This window comes from Pelecanus crispus, chromosome 7 (assembly GCF_030463565.1).
Source record: "Pelecanus crispus isolate bPelCri1 chromosome 7, bPelCri1.pri, whole genome shotgun sequence".
Taxonomy (NCBI): Eukaryota; Metazoa; Chordata; class Aves; order Pelecaniformes; family Pelecanidae; genus Pelecanus; species Pelecanus crispus.
The window spans coordinates 31,976,605-31,997,818 of NC_134649.1; the positions used below are offsets into that span (position 1 = coordinate 31,976,605).

The window sequence follows — 21,214 nt, forward strand, 5'->3', positions numbered from 1 at the left end:
AGTGATCCTGTCTTCCTTTCTTCTGACCGTATTAATGCCTATCTTCCTGTTTATTCTTCACTTGTCCATATCTCTCCAAGCCCTCTGCCATTCTCAGCTGCTAAGCCTCCCTCTACCCAAGCAGCATCCAATTTCTAGAATGCATACAGTTTCTACAACTCTGGTTTGGAGCATGTAGAGTTGCTTTGTACAGGTGTTCTCCCATTAAGCATGCTGATCTTGCACATCAGAGCTTTGAGAGGACTCAAACCCCTACTCAGACAGAACTTGTGGAAAATTTGCTATCACTTTTTCAGAAGTTTGCTTAGTGTTTAAAACAAAAGTTCCAGATGATGATAATTGTCTACATTAGAAAGTGTCACAAGAAAATTATTCAAGAAGAAATGTGTAAACGTGATGTAATTTTATCTACCCTGTTCTTGCTAATATTTTTGAGCAGCTGATACCCATTCCTATTGACAGTTTAAAAGTCAAGAAAATATGACTAAATGATGATAAGAACCATGGAGCTAACTGTCATCAATAAATACACAAAGAGATGAAGGATTGCTGTCAAATTTGTCAAGGTTACCTTCAGCAACTTGGTATACAGATTTGTATTCTGACATCTGAATTAGGAATACTGCATCGATTCCCCTACAAATTCAACATTTCTAAATCCAGTGTTTCAAAGTGGTGAATTTTATTCTACTCTAAACACGGCCACAAACATTTTCTTTTTACAGCCCCCCCCAAAAAGGCAGTATCGTGACCTCTATCACTTCAATAACACCTATGAGAAGTAATGGAAGTTTAGAGATACTAAAATAGGACAAGACTGTACAAATGAGTAGTAGCTTGAGAAAACGAGGGGGGGGGGCGGGGAGGGGGGGAGGGAGGGAGAGAGGGAGGTGTCAAACCAAAACCAGTTTGATCATGCAGTGGAAGTTAACCTGTTTACGAGGCCAAGGAGACAATACATTTAAAATAATGATCATGTTGTTCTCTAATATTTTTACACCTTTAATAACTTAAACTTTTATATACTTGTCGGCTAATTTTTATCAGGTAAAAGAATTTGATTGGGAAGTATTTCAAGATCATGAGATGAGTTACAAATGGGAAATCATTATCTACATTACTTCTGCAGTTACCACTCATACAGAACTGTAGAGTAGTATTAACAACAAAACATTGCCACTTAAATTTTTTTGATTCAGCCTTGAAAAAAGGGGCAGATGATTTTATGTTAGACAACTTTAGAACAGCTAAATGCAACTATCACGATGTTAACCACCAGCATTTTTTAGTCCAGAATTATGTTTCCAAATCATATCTCTCTCCTGAGAGCTGCTTTGTCAATGATGCTAAATTCCTAAGACAGAAGATGTGAGACGGACTGTACTACTCACATCCTCCCCAACATCCACCCACAAATTCAGAACACTTCCATGAAAACCATCTTTCTATACCACCTATTAGCAATAGTATTAAAGAGCAAGGTTGTGTTTTCTCTCATTTTGCCTATTGCTTTTCCATTTTAACACAGGAATAGATGCTTCAAAATTACCAAATTCCTAGCATTGTACTGAAAATTGGCAGCTGGGTGGAAGATACGCTTCTACATGTCTAGTATTTTAAAATCACTGTGGGTCTGTTTTCTCACATTTCTGCATGTGTTTTACCTAGCCATCTGCTGAGAAACAATGGATTACAATTTTATCCTTCAGTGAGAAGGAGCAGAATATGAAAAGGCATCTCAACAACACACAATGAGATGTTTTATAAAGGGCTAGATGTTAACCTTCTTAATACCTCCACATACTCTGAGGTAAGAATCAAAGAAGCAAGATAAAAGAATGAGGCAATGAATCTGACTTCATGAATTTCAGAAGAGGTTTGGTTTTTTTTTTTTAAAGGAACAAGGACTTTCTCTGTAATGCACCTAACCAATAAATGTTGATTTGCTACAAGCAGTTAGAAATTAACCACTGAAGGATAAAATCTTGCTTCAGAGCAGACCCATGCTTCTCCACCCTCTATCTTATTGTCCTAGGCAAAGAGGAACAGTGTGAAATTTGGAATTCTAAAGCAGAATCTTTGGGGGGAAAAATATTCTGCCAACATATCTTTTCCTAATTGCAATCTCTAGTCAAGATCAGCTTCCATCATGATGCTGCTAGGAAACTACCAGCTGATACAATATAGTAGAAAAGACTTCTCTCTAGTGAATTAATTTTAAGAGCAGATGGGATCATTATAATAATTCAATCTTGTCTACTATGTAACACAAACCATACACCATTTATGTTAATATATACCTTTGGGTTTGTTTGTTTGTTTTAAGGAGGGAGAGGGAGGGGCCGAGGCAGATGTTCGGCTTATAAAAATATGTGTTGTTATTTCTGTTTTAATTCCATACTTTCTGATTGTTTTTTGTATGAGCATTTGCTGTCTCTTTCCTTAAATTATGATGATGCATATCAGGACATCAACCTATAGTGTAAAAGAATGATGTACACTCTGGTAGTACACAGTATTTCAATACAAAATTTTGGACAGGCATCTCACATTACAGCAAACATCTCTTGGTAGCAAATCATACCCTGCCCCCATACCTGAAAGTCTGAGTGCACTATCTTCAGTCACGTCTACATTTATCACTTAAGTATTAAGAAAAAATATCATAACAACATGGTATGTGCTCATTGTGTAAGGTTATAGTTATACAGCACAATGCCATTTAGATAAAGCCCAAAGGCACAATTCAGTATAGAGTAAAAAAACAAAGGTGTGAAATGCTAATCGGTCCAAGTTAATAACCACCCAAATTATTACTACACTGTTACTGTGCCTTTCCTACATTCCCCTCTCATTGCAGTGCTTCACACTACCACAAATTGGTTCTCATGAATGATTTTAATTCCATTACTCTTTTTTTCTTTCTCTTCCCCCTTAAAAAAATGAGTATTTTATTTTCCAAATATTTTTTTTTTAAATGATAATCAGAGGAAGAAATTCTACTAATTCCACCTGGATGTTTCTCTTATACTGACAACAAAGAGAAAGAATTAAGATCTGAAGAAAAAAAAACAATTTAACTTAACAATAAATTATTGAAAGATGGACGCCTGCAAAAGGAAATGAAAGGAATGGTTTGAGAGAAGAAAACAACATGTCGAAAGGTGAAAAGCTTAGATAACTATTTGATTGGATCCTGGAGAAACCGAATTTAAAAAAAAAAAAAAAGGCAAATATGAAAAAACTCAGTACGCATAATATTGTGTTCTGTACTAGTGCACTCAGAGACGCATTATGGAAATGAGACCCCCCCACCCCACCCCCCCAAAAAAGTGGAATTTGCATACATGAGAACTCGTCATAGCTTTCAAGGTCAATAACTATGCAGGATCTTCCCTCTCATTTCACTGTACTGTAAGATAACTGGGTCATCAGTATACAGATTTATATATACCCTTTAAACCTGATCGTCATCTATGATCCCCAGAAATTTCCCATGCATTAAGAGTCTTAAGAGTCCAGTTGGGATGTACTTAAGCAGAACCAATATGTGGTTCTACATTTTCAGGTGCATTTATTTCTCTGCTTCTCCATAAAAAGTTAACTCCCCCACCTCTAACTGACAGCATTCATAAATTCTCTCAAAGCTGCCTAGACACTACAAAATAGTCAAACAAAATCATATTGAAACACACAGAAGACAAGATCTACCTGATGCATCTTTGTGTACCCTGACATGAGGAACAGACAGTAGACCTTACCAACACTGAACAACCACCCATTTTTTTTCCCCAGTTTTACATCCTTTCATCCTGGATTTTTCTTATCTTTCTGTTATTGGGACAGGCCCCATATAAGATATGTCAATTACATGATTTTTTTTTTTAATATCTTTTGTTTGATAAGCATCATTCCAGTTGCATTTCAATAGAAGATACACCTATCTTGTTTTGCCTTCTCTACAGCATTGAAAAAAATCCAAGGCATAGTTGGCAGGTAGAAAATAATTAAATGGATCAGTGAAAGTGGTGCCTTTTGTAACACTATTTGATCCTTCTTATTTAATGGAGAATCACACTTATTAGAACAAACTCAGTATTGTTGGAGAGTGATACAGATAGGCTTCCAGTTCAGTCATAGACATCTGAATCCAAACTCTTAATCTTCAAAATAATTCTTGTATACCAAGTCAGATAATAATAGAGGCTTTGAAGACTTCTTGATGATTATTTCAGGATTCAGAGCATCCTAAGGATTCTCCACAGGAAAAAAAATGTGCGGGAAAAATTGACAAACCTAAACTTATCTTTTTATGTGATAAAATAGGGAGTTGGATATAATGCAAATTCCCTGGTGACCTTTTGAGTGTAGACCTACTCACCACTACCATACTGCATACGCCATAAAACTTTCCTCTGCCAGTGGAATACATTTCTTCTCCTCCCAATTCTTCTGTTTGCGTAGCTTCTCTGGATGAATGCTCTATTCCCCTTGCATACCCTACTAACAAAGTGCTGAGGAACCAGACAGCCACTAAAAATGCTAAGTACTCTAGTTTTAAATATCTGCTACACTTTTGGGTGAGACAAGTTTGGATTCTGATCACTAACAATCATTTTTACCTAGACAGAATTTATGGATAAAATAAGATGCCTAATTAAAAACATCTGCAGTACTGAAAAAGTTACAATAATACAGATCCACAGAATGCACCACAAAGATCATACTAAGTATTCCCCACAGCTTTGTCAGCATCTCAGTTAGCTTCCACCTTTCTCTGGGTAAATTGGAATCTTAATTTCTGATAGGAATAACTTTGCTTAGGATAGTTGCTGCCTCTTCTTTCCTCTTCTCTGCCATCTTCCCAAGGCAAAAACCACAGAATAAAAAGTAACATCTTTTTCTCTATTGCATCCCATCCTTTTTTTTTTTTTTTTTTTTTTTTTTTTTGGTTAATTTTTAGCTTAAGTAAGCTTTCTCACTTGTTTCCTGGGGCACTACATGATAATGTGGGGAAGAGTGTATTACTGTACTTCCCATCCTTCATGGTTCCGAGTAACATTTCCAGAGTACATTTTCACTACCTTTAAACTTTTCTAGCTTTAGCTTGCTTGTCTATAATATAGGCTTTTTAGACACACTGTACATTTAATATTTCTGAGAATATAATTGTATCAATCTCTTAACAAGATGTGTTGGGAGCATCATACACAGAAACACTACAATTGCACAGAGTAGAAGAGAGAGCAGTTCTTAAATTGAGTAACATCTACCTATCCATCCATACTTTCTGAATTTGTTCTGTGCGATCACTTCTGTGTAACCTTGTTACACATGAATTGAAGAAAAAGAATGCAATGTTCTGAAAAATTGCTAAGGAATTCCTCTGTTTCTTTGTTTCCAAAACCAAAATAAAAATAATACCATTAAGATATTGTGAAAATAGTTTTATAAATTTTCGAATTAGAATGGAATAATAAATGCTAATAATAAAAAAAGAGTCATATAAACAGGAAGGAGAAAATATAATGTGCACTATGGTGAGTATGTGATCTTGTAAGTGAAGAGTTGATTATAAGGCAGATGGCACAAGAGCAGCAAATTAGGAGCAACTAAACTTCTGAGTACTGCACAATTCAAACCAAAGAATGTACTTTAAATGTCTGTCTTCATGCACATATTACAAAAAAGCATCATCAGTGACAAAATCTTAAGAGTTTCATTACCATGTCATTGTAAATGTTCTTAGCTGCCAAACTCCACTGTAAATTTACATCTAAAAATATGTACAGCCACCTGTTGCTACTACTACAATTGTTTAAGCTGAAAACATTCGTTGCTTAGAACAGCCACTGTTCTTCGTTACCTTTTCCTCATGCCACATCATATATTGCCCTGCTGAGCATCTGGGCCATGTTTTCCTTTGTCTTCCATTTGCTGCCAATGTAACTACAGAAGCCGTGTGCGCGTATGTGTATGTGTGTATCTTTCCCTCTCTACATTCAACTCCAGCTGAGCTTTTGCTTTTCTAATTGTCTCTGCATGCCCAGGCAATTTCTTATTTCTCCCAGGTAGCTAATCTGATGCATCTGCTTGACTGTCTGCATGTTGGAATGGGCCATCCTTGTACTCCATAGAATGCAGTACCAAGATAAACTGACAGCAAGAAAAGACACTATGCAGAAAGAAACAAACACAAAACCCCAGGTAGTGCTGCATTCTGACTCAACAAACAAGCTGAAAGATTGTAAGGCCTTCTCATAATGCTATGTATTAAAGAGAGGAGATCATCAGTAAATGTATGCCTTCTACAGACACCACAGAGAATATCTGGTCTCACAGCAAAAAGGTCTTGAGTATATTCTGTATGAGAAATGTATTCATGGACTTCCTCTGTCAAAGCTATCAACACTACCATGGATACTTACCACACCTTCCAAAATCTCCAGTCATGAGGAGGTCTATTATAACAGGTATGGTAAAGGCACAGTAAGTAGGCAGACGGGGGAGTTACAAGCAGAAATACGCATGACACTATTTTCCATGCATAATTACTGATTAGGCTCCAGTTTTTCAAATTAAATCACATCAGAATTTCTTTTTTGTTCTATATTCAGTCTCAATAATTAAAGATATTTCTAGATGACAAGAAACTTTGAAGCCTCAATAGAGTAAAAAAAAAAAAGCTAGATTCAAAGGGGGAAAGGGATAAAACTAGGCTTGCTAGAGATAAGCCTAGGGACAGCATGCCAAGGTTTGAGGGACAGTGTGCTAGCAAGGTCCTTCAGTCTGCCATCTCAATGGAGGTAGGGGATGGAGATCCATGCGGCAGCAAGCATGGGATATGGATGTGTTAGAAACCACTGAAGTGCCTGAGAATGGTCACATAGGAATTAGGGGTTCTCCCTGCAAAAAGGTGGCAGGATCAATAGCCCAAGTGAAGTGCATCTACACCAATGCACGCAGCATGGGCAACAAATAGGAGGAGCTGGAAGCCATTGGGCAGTGGGAAAACTATGATATAGTTGCCATCACAGAAACATGGTGGGATGACTTGCACAACTGGAGTGCTGCACTGGATGGCTATAAACTCTTCAGAAGGGATAGGCAAGGAAGGAGAGGCGGTGAGGCAGCTCTGTATGTTAGAGAATGTTTTGACTGTCTAGAGCTTGAAGATTGTGACGATAGGGTTGAGCGTTTATGGGTAAGAATCAGGGGAACTGCCAACAAGACAGTTATCATGATGGGAGTCTGTTATAGACCGCCCAACCAGGATGAAGAGGCACACAAAATATTCTATAGGCAGCTGGGAGAAGTCTCACAATTGCTAGCCCTTGTTCTCATGGAGGACTTCAACCTACCTGATGTCTGCTGGAAATACATACAGCAGAGAGGAAACAGTCTAGGAGGTTACTGGAGCATGTGGAAGATAACTTCCTGACATAGCCAGTGAGTGAGCCAACTAGGGAAAGCACCCTACTGGACCCATTGTTTGCGAACAGACAAGGACTTGTGGGTGGTATGATAGTTGGGCACAGTGATCGTGACATGACTTGAGTTTTTGATTCTCGGAGAAGTAAGTTCGGGGGGTCAGCAGAACAGCTACCTTGGACTTCTGGAGGGCAGACTTTGGCGTTTTTAGGAGCCTGGTTGACAGAGTCCCTTGGGAGGCAGTCCTGAAGGGCAAAGGAGTCCAGAAAGGCTGGATGTTCTTCAAGACGGAAATCTTAAAGGCGCAGGAGCAGGCCGTCCCCATGTGTGGAGAGACAAGCCAGTGAGGAAGAAGACTGGCCTGACTAACAGAGAGGCCAGTCACAAGTGGTGTTCCCCAGGGCTCAGTACTGGGAATGGTTCTGTTTAATATCTTCATCAACGATCTGGACAAGGGGATTGAGTGCAACCTCTGTAAGTTTGCAGACAACATCAAGTTTTGTGGGAGTGGTAATCTGCTTGAGGGTAGAAAGACTCTACAGAGGGATCTGGACAGGCTGGACCGATGGGCCAAGGCCAACTGTATGAGGTTCAACAAGGCCAAGTGCCGGGTCCTGCACGTGGGTCACAACAACCCCATGCAATGCTACAGGCTTGGGGAAGAGTGGTTGGAAAGCTGCTTGGTGGAAAAGGACCTAGGAATATTGGTCAAGAGCTGGTTGAATATGAGTTGGCAGCGTGCTCAGGTGGCCAAGAAGGCCAACAGCATCCTGGCTTCTATCAGAAATAGTGTGGCTAGCAGGAGCAGGGGAATAATTGTCCTACTGGGCGCTGGTGAGGCCGCACCTGGAATACTGTGTCCAGTTTTGGGCCCCTCACTACAAGAAAGACGCTGAGGTGCTGGAGCATGTCCAAAGAAGGGCAACGAAGCTGGTGAAGGGTCTAGAGAAAAGTCCTATGAGTGACTGAGGGAACTGGGGTTGTTGAGTCTGGAGAAGAGGAGGCTGAAAGGAAACCTTATCACTCCACAACTACCTGAAAGCAGGTTGCAGTGAGGTGGGTGTTGGTCTCTTTTCCCAAGTAACAAGTGATAGGATAAGAGGAAACAGCCTCAAGTTGTGCCAGGGGAGGTTCAGATTGGATATTAGGAAAAACTTCTTCACTGAAAGGGTTGTCAAGCATTGGAACAGGCTGCCCAGGGAAGTGGTTGAGTCACCATCCCTGGAGGTATTTAAAAGACGTGTAGATGTAGCACTTAGGTATATGGTCTAGCGGTGGATTTGGTAGTGTTAGGTTAACGGCTGGACTTGATGATCTTAAAGGTCTTTTCCAACCTAAACAATTCTATGATTCTGTGAAAATAGGGTAACTGGTAAAACAGTGCTAGAGACATCAATTCTGGTTTAAGATGCAGTCAGAATAAAAAAACTTTACAAGTTTAAACATAAACTTTATGAAGAAAAATCATACTGAAATTTATTTATCTTTTTTCATACTTAGTGGATTCTTCAGGCTCATTTCCAGAAAAAATTGATATCATGCTTTTGAATGTGTAATTTTTGAAGTTATGTACAATTTTATGCATTTATTAGTAAAAAAGAGCTATTGTAAAGGTAGCTAAACCTCACTGCTTTACTGAATTTAGTTTATTTCCACCCATTAAAATAATGCTGAAAAAATGTTTTTTTTAAAAAATTAGAATAAAATCTTATTCATTGCATCCTTCCAGCACAGATAACACTCTGGATCATTTTTTCCACTGGTTTTCCAGCCCCTTTACAGTAGTTTCATCTAGTCTGTATCTCCCCACTTTACCATATCAAGTTTAATACTTCTCTTCTGTTGAGGCATAAGGCACATTCCCATATAATAGAACAAAATTAGTTGGCTCTGACGTGACTTGTGCTTGACAAATCTATGTTGACTTTTACTTATTGTCTTGTTAGCTTCTAAGTGCTAATAAACTATTTATTTGTTCCAGAACTTTTTGCATTTGTCATCTGATTGCAGTTGACCTTCTTAGGGAGACTGAAGCAAAACAGCTATTAAATACTCCAGCTCTCTTAGTAACATCTGCTGATAGCTTAATGTCCCCTTTAATCTGTTATTTCTTGATTTTGTAAAAAAAATTTTTGCTACTAAAGCATTATAGAATTATTCTTTTTTTTTGTCCTTGATGTCTTTTGCTAATTGCATTTTTCATCGAGTTCCTGTCTCTTCCTATCTCTGTTTGTGCAATTTCATAGTTTCTCCTTTTTTATATTTCCTTCCAGACTGCATTTCACCAAAGAATACGTGATACAGGCTTTCTGTTGTTGCCATATATTTAATCTTTCCTTCACACTGAAACAATTTGCTTTTGTGCTTTTCAATAGCATTGTTAAGGAACTGACAACTCTCAAAATTTCTTTCCCCCATAGCAGTTTACCTATCTTTTTTGATGTTTATTGACACCTGCTTTATTGAATTCACCACCTTTATGTTAATATTTTCTTTCTTTCCTTTCCTAGTTACTATCACCTCTATCATTTCATGATTACCCATCCCAAGGTACTTTTCACAATGGGGCTGTACTTCCCCATTGGCTGTAATCAAACGAGATCAATTTTCTCATTGTTTTCTGCTAAATTCCTCATGGCAAACAAACTGAGGTATTAAAGTTTAGTAACAAAGATTTTTTGGCTAGACTAATGTCTTTTGTATGTAAAAATATGAGACAATTTTTGCAACAAAAAATCCCAAATACTTTAAAACATACAAATAGACCTTCATCCCTTTTGATCTGAGCCATTACCTAATACTCAGATTGACAGGTTGTTTCTGTTGTGGGCTGAAACAAGTTACTGAGGCAGCCATTCATCGATCTAGTTCTATTTACTTCCAAGTATTTCTTTTTATAATTCTGTCAGAGTAAAAATTATGTCACTTTTTCCTTGTTTTTACCTCTAGGTCTTACCCCTCTGATAGCAGCATTGTTATTCTTGCTGTCCATATCTCCCCACTGTCATCTTTTGTCTGCTTCTCATTTTTAGACAGCACAAACCACTAAACATGGTACCGTACCATATTTGTATTCAGGACCTGGGAATACATCCCAAACTGTATTTCAGCTGCTGCTCCAACCTTCTGATTGCTAATCCATAATTGGTACATGCTATTACTTCAGCTCTTGAAAAACACTGGAACTTTCACCAATTCTTCACTTAACCCAACCGGGAAATAACTATTGCAACCAACATGTTCAATGAGGTTTGTAATCTACTATATGTCCAAAGGACTAACATCGAAAGCCAGTCAACCTCCAGTGTGAACTGTTCAGATTAGAAATTTATCAGCCTCAAAACCATTTCAGAAAAGTCAATTTGTCCTTTCCATTTAGAATGCAGCGTGCAGAAGCTTTGCTTGTTTTTTACCTCAATGTACTATTTCCTGAGGCATACAGAAGAGGAAAGAAAGTTAATCTTTTAAAGTAGATATAAAAACATCATTCTAAATGTGTTTGTCTGTTTTTTGCTTTTAAGTTTCTTCTCTAAAACAGAGCTCAGCCTCATTACACACTTCCTCCCCACCACTCTTTGGGACGTAAGAAAACATAAAAATTGTGCTGTTTTCACTGCAGCAGATCACTGATGCGTAATAGAAAGAGCTAAGTAATAACAACTGTTTGCACATCAAAGCATTATTATATATATTTAAATATGCCTGAACCACTCTTTGTACTTTTTCTCATTATAACTATTTTCTTTTTTTTATCACTGGCAAAACCCCTTCCTTAAGGCTTTCCCACTCAATGTTTACATACTATGCAAACTGCAGCCCAAGACAATTCATCTCCTTTTGAAGCGATTTCTGAGGCCTTCCACAGTCATGGCATCAGCTTGTCCCTTCCTCTTCCCGGCAGCTTTCCTAATCTAAATAATTTGATATTTTACTGCTTTTTGCTATGAGATAATTAATTGTGAGTAATTTGGGTTTGTTTGATTTGCCATTTCCACCTTCACCTCTTAACAGCTATTTTCTGTTAATTCTCTCAATACAGGAATTGTAGGCATGTCCTCCTAACCACACCAAAACAAGCATTTCTCACTTAGTGGGGGCGAAATAAACATGATGTAGTATCAGATTAGGCATTCTTGCCATATTCTGCAAAATGATCTTTAAGTTGCCTAACTAAACGTTGGCAGACACATATTTATAGGATGCAATCAAGTCATCAGAGCTTTCCAATCTAGACCACTTTTTTCGTGGGATGTATTCTGAAGAGCTACAAAACTGTTAACACTCTACTCTGAACTTTCTTGGATGAACATTATTCCCATAATAATGTTCTTCCAAAGAGAGGAAAGAACAGTTTGGGTCTCTTTTCTCCATTTGGAACAAATCTAAATCTAATCTGCTGAAAAGTAGGACAGTTTTGACGACGGTAGCAAACGTGGTCTGTGCCAACTGTCAGGACATGCCTTAATCAAAACTCAAAAAAACCCCACAAACATACTGTACTTTAGATCGGACCAAGATACACTTACTTAGTTTCCAAGACACAATGGATATGCTGCAATACTCTTCTACATATTGTGATGTTTTCAAAACACATGCTTGTAAAGGAAAAATACAGCACATTTCATATTTGCTAACATTAGTACCAATTACCTCAACGTACTGAGCAGCACAGTTGTCCAGCCTAGACACAGGGATGAATATGGATACTTTAGTTTATACTGATAGCAACAGTAATGAAAACAAGCTATACTGTAACATGACTGTAAAGCAAGGAGTGGATGAGAGTTCAACAGACTCAATTCAGCACCCAAACACACAGCAGTCCTCTTTTCAAAACACTCGTACAGTGTGGCCCTGCCATTATTAGTACTCCTTAAACAAGAGCCCTAAGAAGGCAGCTACTAAACCTTCAGTAGTAGTAAACTAAGACCTTCAGTAATGTGTGGAGGGCAAGTCAGAAACCTAAACAAAATTCCACTATTCTGTGCCTTTAATGCTTTGCTTATACGGAGGCACTAAATTTCATATACAATAATTAGTATTACTGATATTCTCATCTATGCATTGCAGGGCTGTCAACTTATGATTTATCAGCTTTCTCCTTTCAGTTGTGTCACAAGAATAGCTCACATGGTTTTCTCCAATGTATTTGCTTTGTTCACAATTTTTTTCCTAGGAAGCTTTTCAGTTATTTGATGGCAGTCCTACCTGATCTGCTTGCCTTCTCGAACATCGTACAAAGAAAAAAAGACATCCGTGTCTTCTCCAATTGTATTGTAGGTAAAGCTCTTTAGACTGAGGAAGAAGTGATGAGGCACTGGCATACGGCAAGCTTCCCCATGACGCTGACGAATTGTATCCACCTGATTAAAAACAATGAAAATGTTTTTTAGTTCTTCACAAATAAAAGACGTGTGACCAACTTGATAATTTTAACTGAGATTCTGCTCTCCTTTCTCCATCAGTAAAAGCTTAATCTCAAATATATTCTACCTTAGAGATACATGCCAGATGGTTTTCTTCCTCTATGTTTTCAACTTTTAATTTGAGTATTGTGAGAAACCACGATAACCGAGTAAATATGAGATAAATGATTTATGCATTTGAAATCTATTTTTATCCAGTAAACCAAGTCAATCCTATTTCTCAAATATGTCTTGATTCTGGTACTGAAAATGAACTATAATAAGATGGTGCTAGGGTGGTTCTTGATGATTTCCATCTAAAGCAGATGGACTTCAAAGCATTTTTAAGAATAACATTTGTTATGTTATTTCTTTTCAGCAGCTGCAATTCATTTATGGAGGTCATTTAGAACCAGGCTTCACAGGCTAATATGCCCTGCAGGTATACAAAAAGAAATCTTAACAATGGTTGATAACATGAGCAATGAATAAAGTCAAATAGCAGAAAAGTTTACATTTTGACTCAGTATATCAAGACCTATTTACAACAGTGAAAACTGGGGTGCAGAAAAGAAAGAAGTATAATTAGAAATAAAATTATTCTTTAATTTTTATAGCCCTTTATATGCATTGTATGCTGATCTTAATAAACAGGCTGCATGAATATCCTAAGCTTGCTAGGCTAGTCTCCTTTGTATGCATAGACAGGTACATACTAAAAAAGAAAATCTTAACATTTTCAGACTTTCAACCCAGATTCGTCCTAGCTTAAAAAATAGAGGTTAAAATGAATTTTGTTCTGGATTTCAAATTAAATCCAAGTAAATCCTCATCCTTTAAAGACAGGTACCTGTGGAAGCATGGTTCTCCCAGAAAGATTAGACCCAGATTCCATGACCAGGAAAGGATTACATTACTACATAAAGGATATGTGAAACAGAAGCCTAAGCCACGTTGTTAGCAGGTGGAAAGAAGACTCACATGGGTGGACTGAGGCTTTTGATATCACTACAGAAGTTGACCTTTTAAGAACAACAGTTAGAGCTAAGGAAAAGAGGCCTAAATGGAAGCTGAAGGACTGTAATAAGTTAATTACTTGGGGATCTTCTTCTGAGGAAGTGTTCTATGGGTATGGACTTACCCAATAATCTCATCATACCTTTACCTACATTACCAAACAACTTAAAGACAATAAAAAATTCATGTGTAGATGATGTTTACCTGTGATGTGCTCTGCTGGACACTGTGTCTACTTGACAAATGCTGTGGAGATACAAAATAGTAAAATTTAAACCTTTTTGAAAGTAAGAAATATTTACATTGTATCTGTGAAGCATTAGAACATCAATTTTAAAATTTGACTGTTCAAGATTACCAACTTTTCACGGCCTTTTTTCACAGTATGTCATCACTCACAAGACCACTAGGTTTCCTAAAGGCTCTTCTCAGTTAAGCCATTTCTTAGCCTAACTACTTGAATTTGCAGGTGGTATTTACCTTTTTGAAAAGTCCATCACCCTATACTGTATGATCTATGTGTTCTCTTGCTAAATGGGGGGGGGGGGGGGGGGGGGGGGAGGAGGAGATACCTCACCACTAATCCTCATCTACCAGTATGTTGTCTATGCAAGGGTGCACTTGTTAAAAAACACAGACATCAGAAAGAAGGATGGGATTTTAGACTTTTAAACTTTTCGCTCTGATTAGAAAATGAAATCCTGATACATGGTTAAAGACTCTTCTACAATTTCAGCTGGCCAACACCTATAAAGAAACACCAGTATGAAGAGCTACATCTCTGAAACAGAACTCAGAAGATGATCCTGTATTTAAAGCCCTTTATGCTAGAAGGAGATGTTATAATCAGAAAATGGACTGCAAGTCTCAGTGAACCAATTTAATCTCCAAAGTGAGATTTAAATACTAATCTAAATTGAAAAGGTTTCAGAGAGCTTTAAAAACCATACCATTGATTCTGCCATGCCTGTTCTACACACATTCATCTTAACATTAGCATTTTAAACTGCAATATTAACATTAACACTACCACATGTTAATAAACATTCTCTTAATTTGCCCCCATATCTATCTTTTTACTACATACTCAGTATCTTATTCTGACCAAACATACACACTCTGTAGCAGGACCAGCACAATCTGTTGAAGGTGAAAGTAAAAAATAGACCACAGAAATGTATTCAGCAATACTTTTTCCAAACTATGCCACTGCCTTTCATGCAGAACAAAAATAAGACCTTTTACCACAAAAGGAGAGATAATCTTCATAATGAGACTAAATCAAGATATTAAATTAAATGGCATATTTTGACATCCGTTTGCATTCACAGTTATAAAAATGGCCTCTTTAACACTGTCAGCAGAAGAAATAATGATCTCCAGCTCCACTGTTTGTCTAACTACTGCACTGTCTTCTGAATGCTGAAACCCTCTAGGTTTAGGTAGCTGAGTTGCCTATTTAATCTTTTTGTCACCTGCAACCACTCGGAATCAGCTGGCATAGAAGAAACCAGTTATTTAAGCTGCTCAAGGTATCCTGGCTTCTTTTGACTAAAATTTATCTCTAAATCCACGCAAGAAAGTGGGAGATAAACTCAAGCAACAGGAATGTGAGAGGTGGTTCAAAGAGCTACAGTTTCCTCAGCGAACACAGCTGCTTACAGAGTGCACATTTAGGTAAACCTGTAACAATAAGCGGCCAAAAATCTGGTTTTCAATTTTTCACAATCAAAAGACTAGATTTCACTAACTGTCTGCTTTTATGCTTCAGGACCACGCTATTACAATACAGACAACCACAGACTTGAGTTAATTTTACATACCTTTGCCTCTGGCTAGGCAAAGTGCCCAAAGTGTATGTGCTCTCTTGGAAGCCATTTTTGGGTACATGAATGAAAGGGTGACTGAAAATAGCCAACATGGATTTGCCAGGGGTAAATCATGCTTGATCAACCTAATTGCCCTCTAGGGTAAAATGACCACATCTGCAGATGCGGGAAGACTAATGGCTATTGTCTATCTTGAGTTCAGCAAGGCCTTCACCACAGTCTCCCACAGCATCCTTGTACCCAAGTTGTGAAGTTACACCTGGATGGGTAGACTAACCATACTGGTAAAAAAACCTCAACAAACAGTTGGATTGTCAGGCTCAAAAGGTAGTGGTTGATGGCTTGTATTCTTCAGAGGTCTATTCTGAGAGCTATGCATTCTAATAAATCCACTGATGATCCTAAATTGGGGGGCAGCAGTCAGTGTATTCAAGTAGGCAGCCTCCATTCAGAGGGATCTAGCCAATCCAGGGGAATTAGTTAAAAGGAACCTTATGAAATACAGCAAGTACAAATACAAGTCTACACCTGGAACAGGCTAATCCTTCCACGGTATAGGCTGGGAATGGACTGGGAGGGTCCTGCTAAAAAGCAAACCAAACGTAAGTCAGGAGAGCACTCTGGTAGCAAGGACGTTTAACAATTTACTGTTTCTATTAACAGGAACATAGCCAGTAGATTGAGAATAACATTTATTCCTTTTTACTCAGCATTCAGTAAACCACATCTGAAATAACGGCACCCCATTCAGCAAAGGACCACCAAAGCAGCTGGGAGCTGGAGCACATGCTGCATGAGAACAGACAGAAGGAATGCAGCTTTTTTAGTCTGGAGAAGAGAAGGTTTGGAAGAGACCTGATGGCAGCCTTCCAATAACTGTGAAGTTATCATCAAGATGACACAGCCAGGCTCTTTACAGAGCTGCACAGCAGGAGGACAAAATAATGTGGTCATAAACTACAACATGGGATATCCCAACTTTCCAACAAGGCAAAAAAAAACCTCCATCAAGGCAGTCAAGCATTAGAGCAGGGACGCAATCTTTTTCCTTGAAGAATTTCAAGATCCAGCTGCCGAAAGCTCTGAGCAGCCTGGCCTAAATTCAGTATTGACATTCCATTGAGCAGGAAGTTTGACTAGATCTCCTGTGAGGCCCCTTCCAACCTGAAAAGCCTTGTGAGATGATACAAAAACAGGACTGCTAAGAAGTTATCCATCTTTCTTTAAAAAAAAAAAAAAAAAAAAAAAATCCCAAAAGACAGTTGCCTGTTAAGGTTGTGCAAACTTTAACAGATAAGATGATCCATTTCAGTAGATCTTTCTTCTTCAAAGTGCTTTCTGATGCTTAAATGGAATCCTTGTCATTGTAACCTAGACCCACTGATTCTTGTATTATCCATCATTAGCATGAAAAGATTAATTAATTCAGCTTGTGATTCCATTACAATATTCAAATCTTCTACAACACCACCTAAGCTTGTAGCATCCCAACCTGTACTTCAGAAGCAACAATTGACTGCAGAAGTTAAAACCTTGCATTTATGTTTCTCACCTGTATCCTACACTTTTCAGATAATTTCTTCAATTTCTCTACATTACTTTGAATTCTGAGCCTTTCCTCCCATGTATTACCACTTCCAATTTTGTGGTATTTGCATATTTAGTAAGCATTATTTCATCATCCAGTCATTAATGAAAATGAAGCACTACAAAATGGACGATGACCACAAGCAGTTAAGCTGATTCATCCCTCCTCCTATTTAACCAAATTATTGACAACCATTCTTCACCATTTTTTTTTTGAGTATGAGTTTTCTAATTAGCTTTGTGTTTACTTTACAGTAATTTCATCTAGAACTAATGACCTTAGGAGAATTTCAATTAAAAAAACAATTAAAATCTTTATGAAAATCTAAATATGGCATCAGCTGCTTTTCCTCTATCCACTAGACTCATTTATATTCTGGAAGCAAATTGGAACTTTTAAAAATTGCCTATTCTGAACAAGTTCACAGCCACTATTACTCACCTCCTTGTTGCAAATAATTGGATTTTTTTTTTCTCTTCCAGCATTTTTTACAGAGAGAGAATGATTACTAGCTCCTCCTCCATCATCTTTTTTAAAGGTGTGAAGTATGCTTGCTCTTTGTCGGTATTCTGGAACCTTACCCATCTTTCCAATGATTACCAGTAACATGTCTGATACAGCTTCTCTAGACATCCCAAATGAAATGTATGTAGTTCTAAATGCCCTGAAACAGATAACTACTTTATAAACTTTTCCCCCCATTCAGGTGTGACTCCTTTCACTTTTCCACAGGTATTGTTAGCGATTTGACACAGTTTACCACCTTACCACAGCTTGAGGGGAGCAAAAAGGACATTAAATGCCACGTTATTTTCTTGCATCATGTGCCAATTGGTTTCCCCCTAGCATAAAACCTTTTCTTTAGTTTCCCAGTTCCTATCAGTTTATTTATATAAAACTGTTTCTTGATACAATATTTGCTTGTTCTATCATAATTTGTGCATTGCCTTTCTAATTTTTCTATTTATGCATTTATGCTATTCTATTATACTTTTCTATACCTCTGTTATTCTATACTTGCTCCTGGAAATCTTAATTTCCCTTTCTTTCACTCTAGTGACTGAAGGCAATGAAGAATTCTTAATTTATCCAACTTGGCTTCTTAGTGAATAACTTGTGGTTTTGTTTTTAATTTACTGAAAGAGCTATCAATTCTTCTTACCTCTTTTTTCCCATCAAACTTGCTTCTCATGATATCTTGTCTACCAATATTAGTTTTTATTGCTGTCCTTCTTCCCTCTTTTCCTAACCATGCTTGATAAGTCAATCCTATCATTACACCAAGTCAGTCTCAAACAAACTGCTTTCTATCTTCATGTTCTCAACTGACTTCCTACTAGGGTTTAGAACTAAATGTACACAAATCTGTCCTCCAACAATCTGCTTTGTTAAACAAACAAACAAATCACAGATATTTTATGAATTTCCTACACAGTCTGTGTCCAGTTGTTTTCCTTTTCTAGCAGAGTTCTGGACATTCGAAGTCTCCATTTTCAAGTTTTATAACTACTTATTCTTATCAATCTCATTTTCCATCTGAATAAAGAATAAGCAATTATGAGGTGATGGCACCATTAGTTTGAAACTTGTCTATTTATTAGACTGGTAAACTTGTGGTATTTTTTTCAGATAGTTGAAAGAAATGGCTAAGACCTAGCAGTAACATAGCCAGTAGTTGTGCCTTTCATGCACCTCTTAAATTCATCCTGAAGACATGTACACAAATCAATAAATTTATAGAAAAGCAAAACATATTTAATCGCCAGGTCTGAACATTTCTGATTTTAGCAAATGACTCCAGGCATTTGTGTCTTGTAACCCCTTTCACTAAAAAGTGCTATCCAAGTGTTTCTGACATTCTGCTGGACTTGTGTTGCTAAATGACAGTTTCAATCTAGTGGCAACTCCAGCACTGAGCTCTATGGCAGAATTCTGACAACAGATTTTCCCAATTTCAAAAGTAATGTAAATTTTAAAAAAGTGTTCCATCATATCAGTCAAAATCACAAACACTGTCATAAGGAAATGGCAATTTGGTTTCCTTCAGGAGTAAAGCAATGATTTCTGACAAATGCTGCACATCCTGAAGCCACTAGTATTTAGCTTCATAATGAGTAACCTGGAGAAAAAGGATGTACAAGGCCTCAAAGCACAACAGTTCTGACGAAGATTAAAATAGTAGTCATACAGTAGTCACAAATATACTTAGCAATGAAAAATGAGAGCTAAAAAAGATGCTCAAATTTTAAAATTTAAAATTACCAAAAAAGTAATGCTAAGTCTAATGACTTTGTATAAAATGCCTGAATTTGTTGCCACAGATAGGAAAGTCTAATGTGTTACCTCGCCCATTGTTCTGCTAATACGAGACTGTTTTCTATGGTACATTTAACATTCTACAGTCCAGCAAATATGAGAAAGTAATTGGGTTCTCACAACTACTCCCACAAGATTATTTTACAACGTAAAACCTCATTGCTCATTTGAGAACCCATTAAGTATTTTGCCAGGAGTAAGGAGGATTCTATCCCCAGATTTTTGTTAAATAATAAAAACAAACACAAACTCACAGAAAAAAAAAACCTAAACCAAACACAAAAACCCACCAATACCCCACTCCTTCAATTTCTGCCAAATTTGTTTAAAAAATAACAGGTTTTCAGCTGTTTCGGTTTCTGAAATTGCTTTCTGACTATGATCTAGATATGATTAGACAGCACTGTCTTCCTGAATCTAGAAACTAAAGCAACTTTGAAGCGTGAACTGACTAATGGTCATGTCCCAATACCAGCACAGGTCTGAGCAGCAAACTGTGCTGTGGACATTTTCTTCAGGACTAAGATGGGTGACAAAATGAGACGACTCTGACAATTAAATATTAGCTGTACTATAAGAGTTCAGTGTAAAAAAATCTTCAGAATGAAACACAGGGTAATAAAGCAATCCTGTTAGCAACTTATAGAATCATAGAATCATTTAGGTTGGAAAAGACCTTTAAGATCATCCAGTCCAACCATTAACCTAATACTACCAAGTCTACCACTAAACCAATTAAGGGTAGAGTAATAGTTTCACGTTTCCTGGCTTGGTGGCTGGATTATTTCTTAATGAAAGTAAAAACTAGGAATCATTAAGATTGGAAAGGACCTCTAAGATCATCAGTCCAACCATCAACTCAACACCACCATGCCCACTAAACCACGTCCCACAGGGCCATGTCTACCATTTTTTGAACACTTCCAGGGATGGTGACTCCACCACCTCTCTGGGCAGCCTGTTCCAATGCTTGACTACCCCTTCCGTGAAGAAATTTTTCTTAATATCCAATCTAAACCTGCCCCTGACACAGCTTGAGCCCATTTCCTCTTGTCCTATCGCTAGCTACTTGGGAGAAGAGACCAACACCCACCTCACTACAACCTCCTTTCAGGTAGTTGTAGAGAGCGACAAGGTCTCCCCTCAGCCTCCTCTTCTCCAGGCTAAACAATCCCAGTTCCCTCAGCTGCTCCTCATAAGACTTGTTCTCTAGACCCTTCACCAGCTTCATTGCCCTTCTCTGGACACACTCCAGCAATTCAATGTCTTTCTTGTATTGAGGGGCCCAAAAGTGGACACAGTATTCCAGGTGCGGCCTCACCAGTGCCGAGTAGAGGGGGACGATCACTTCCCTGCTCCTGCTGGCCACACTATTCCTGATACAAGCCAGGATGCTGTTGGCTGCCTTGGCCACCTGGGCACACTGCTGGCTCATGTTCAGGCAGCTGTCAACCAACACCCCCAGGCCCTTTTCGGCCAGGCAGCTTCCCCAAGTCATTCTTCCCCAAGCCTGTAGCATTGCATGGGGTTGTTGTGACCCAAGTGCAGGACCCGGCACTTGGCCTTGTTGAACCTCATACAGTTGGCCTCAGCCCATCAGTCCAGCCTGTCCAGGTCCCTCTGCAGGG

General features: G+C 38.1%; 1 protein-coding gene across 1 annotated transcript in view; it reads right to left on the reverse strand.

Annotated features, from left to right (window-relative positions):
* Positions 1–21,214, reverse strand: part of DOCK3 (dedicator of cytokinesis 3) — a 205,192-nt gene that overhangs the window by 117,529 nt on the left and 66,449 nt on the right. Inside the window, exons 8-9 of the mRNA XM_075714594.1 lie at positions 14,058–14,099; positions 12,640–12,794 (exon numbers count right to left, since the gene is read on the reverse strand). Coding sequence (XP_075570709.1) covers positions 12,640–12,794; positions 14,058–14,099 — 197 coding nt within the window. The remainder of the gene's footprint in view (positions 1–12,639; positions 12,795–14,057; positions 14,100–21,214) is intronic.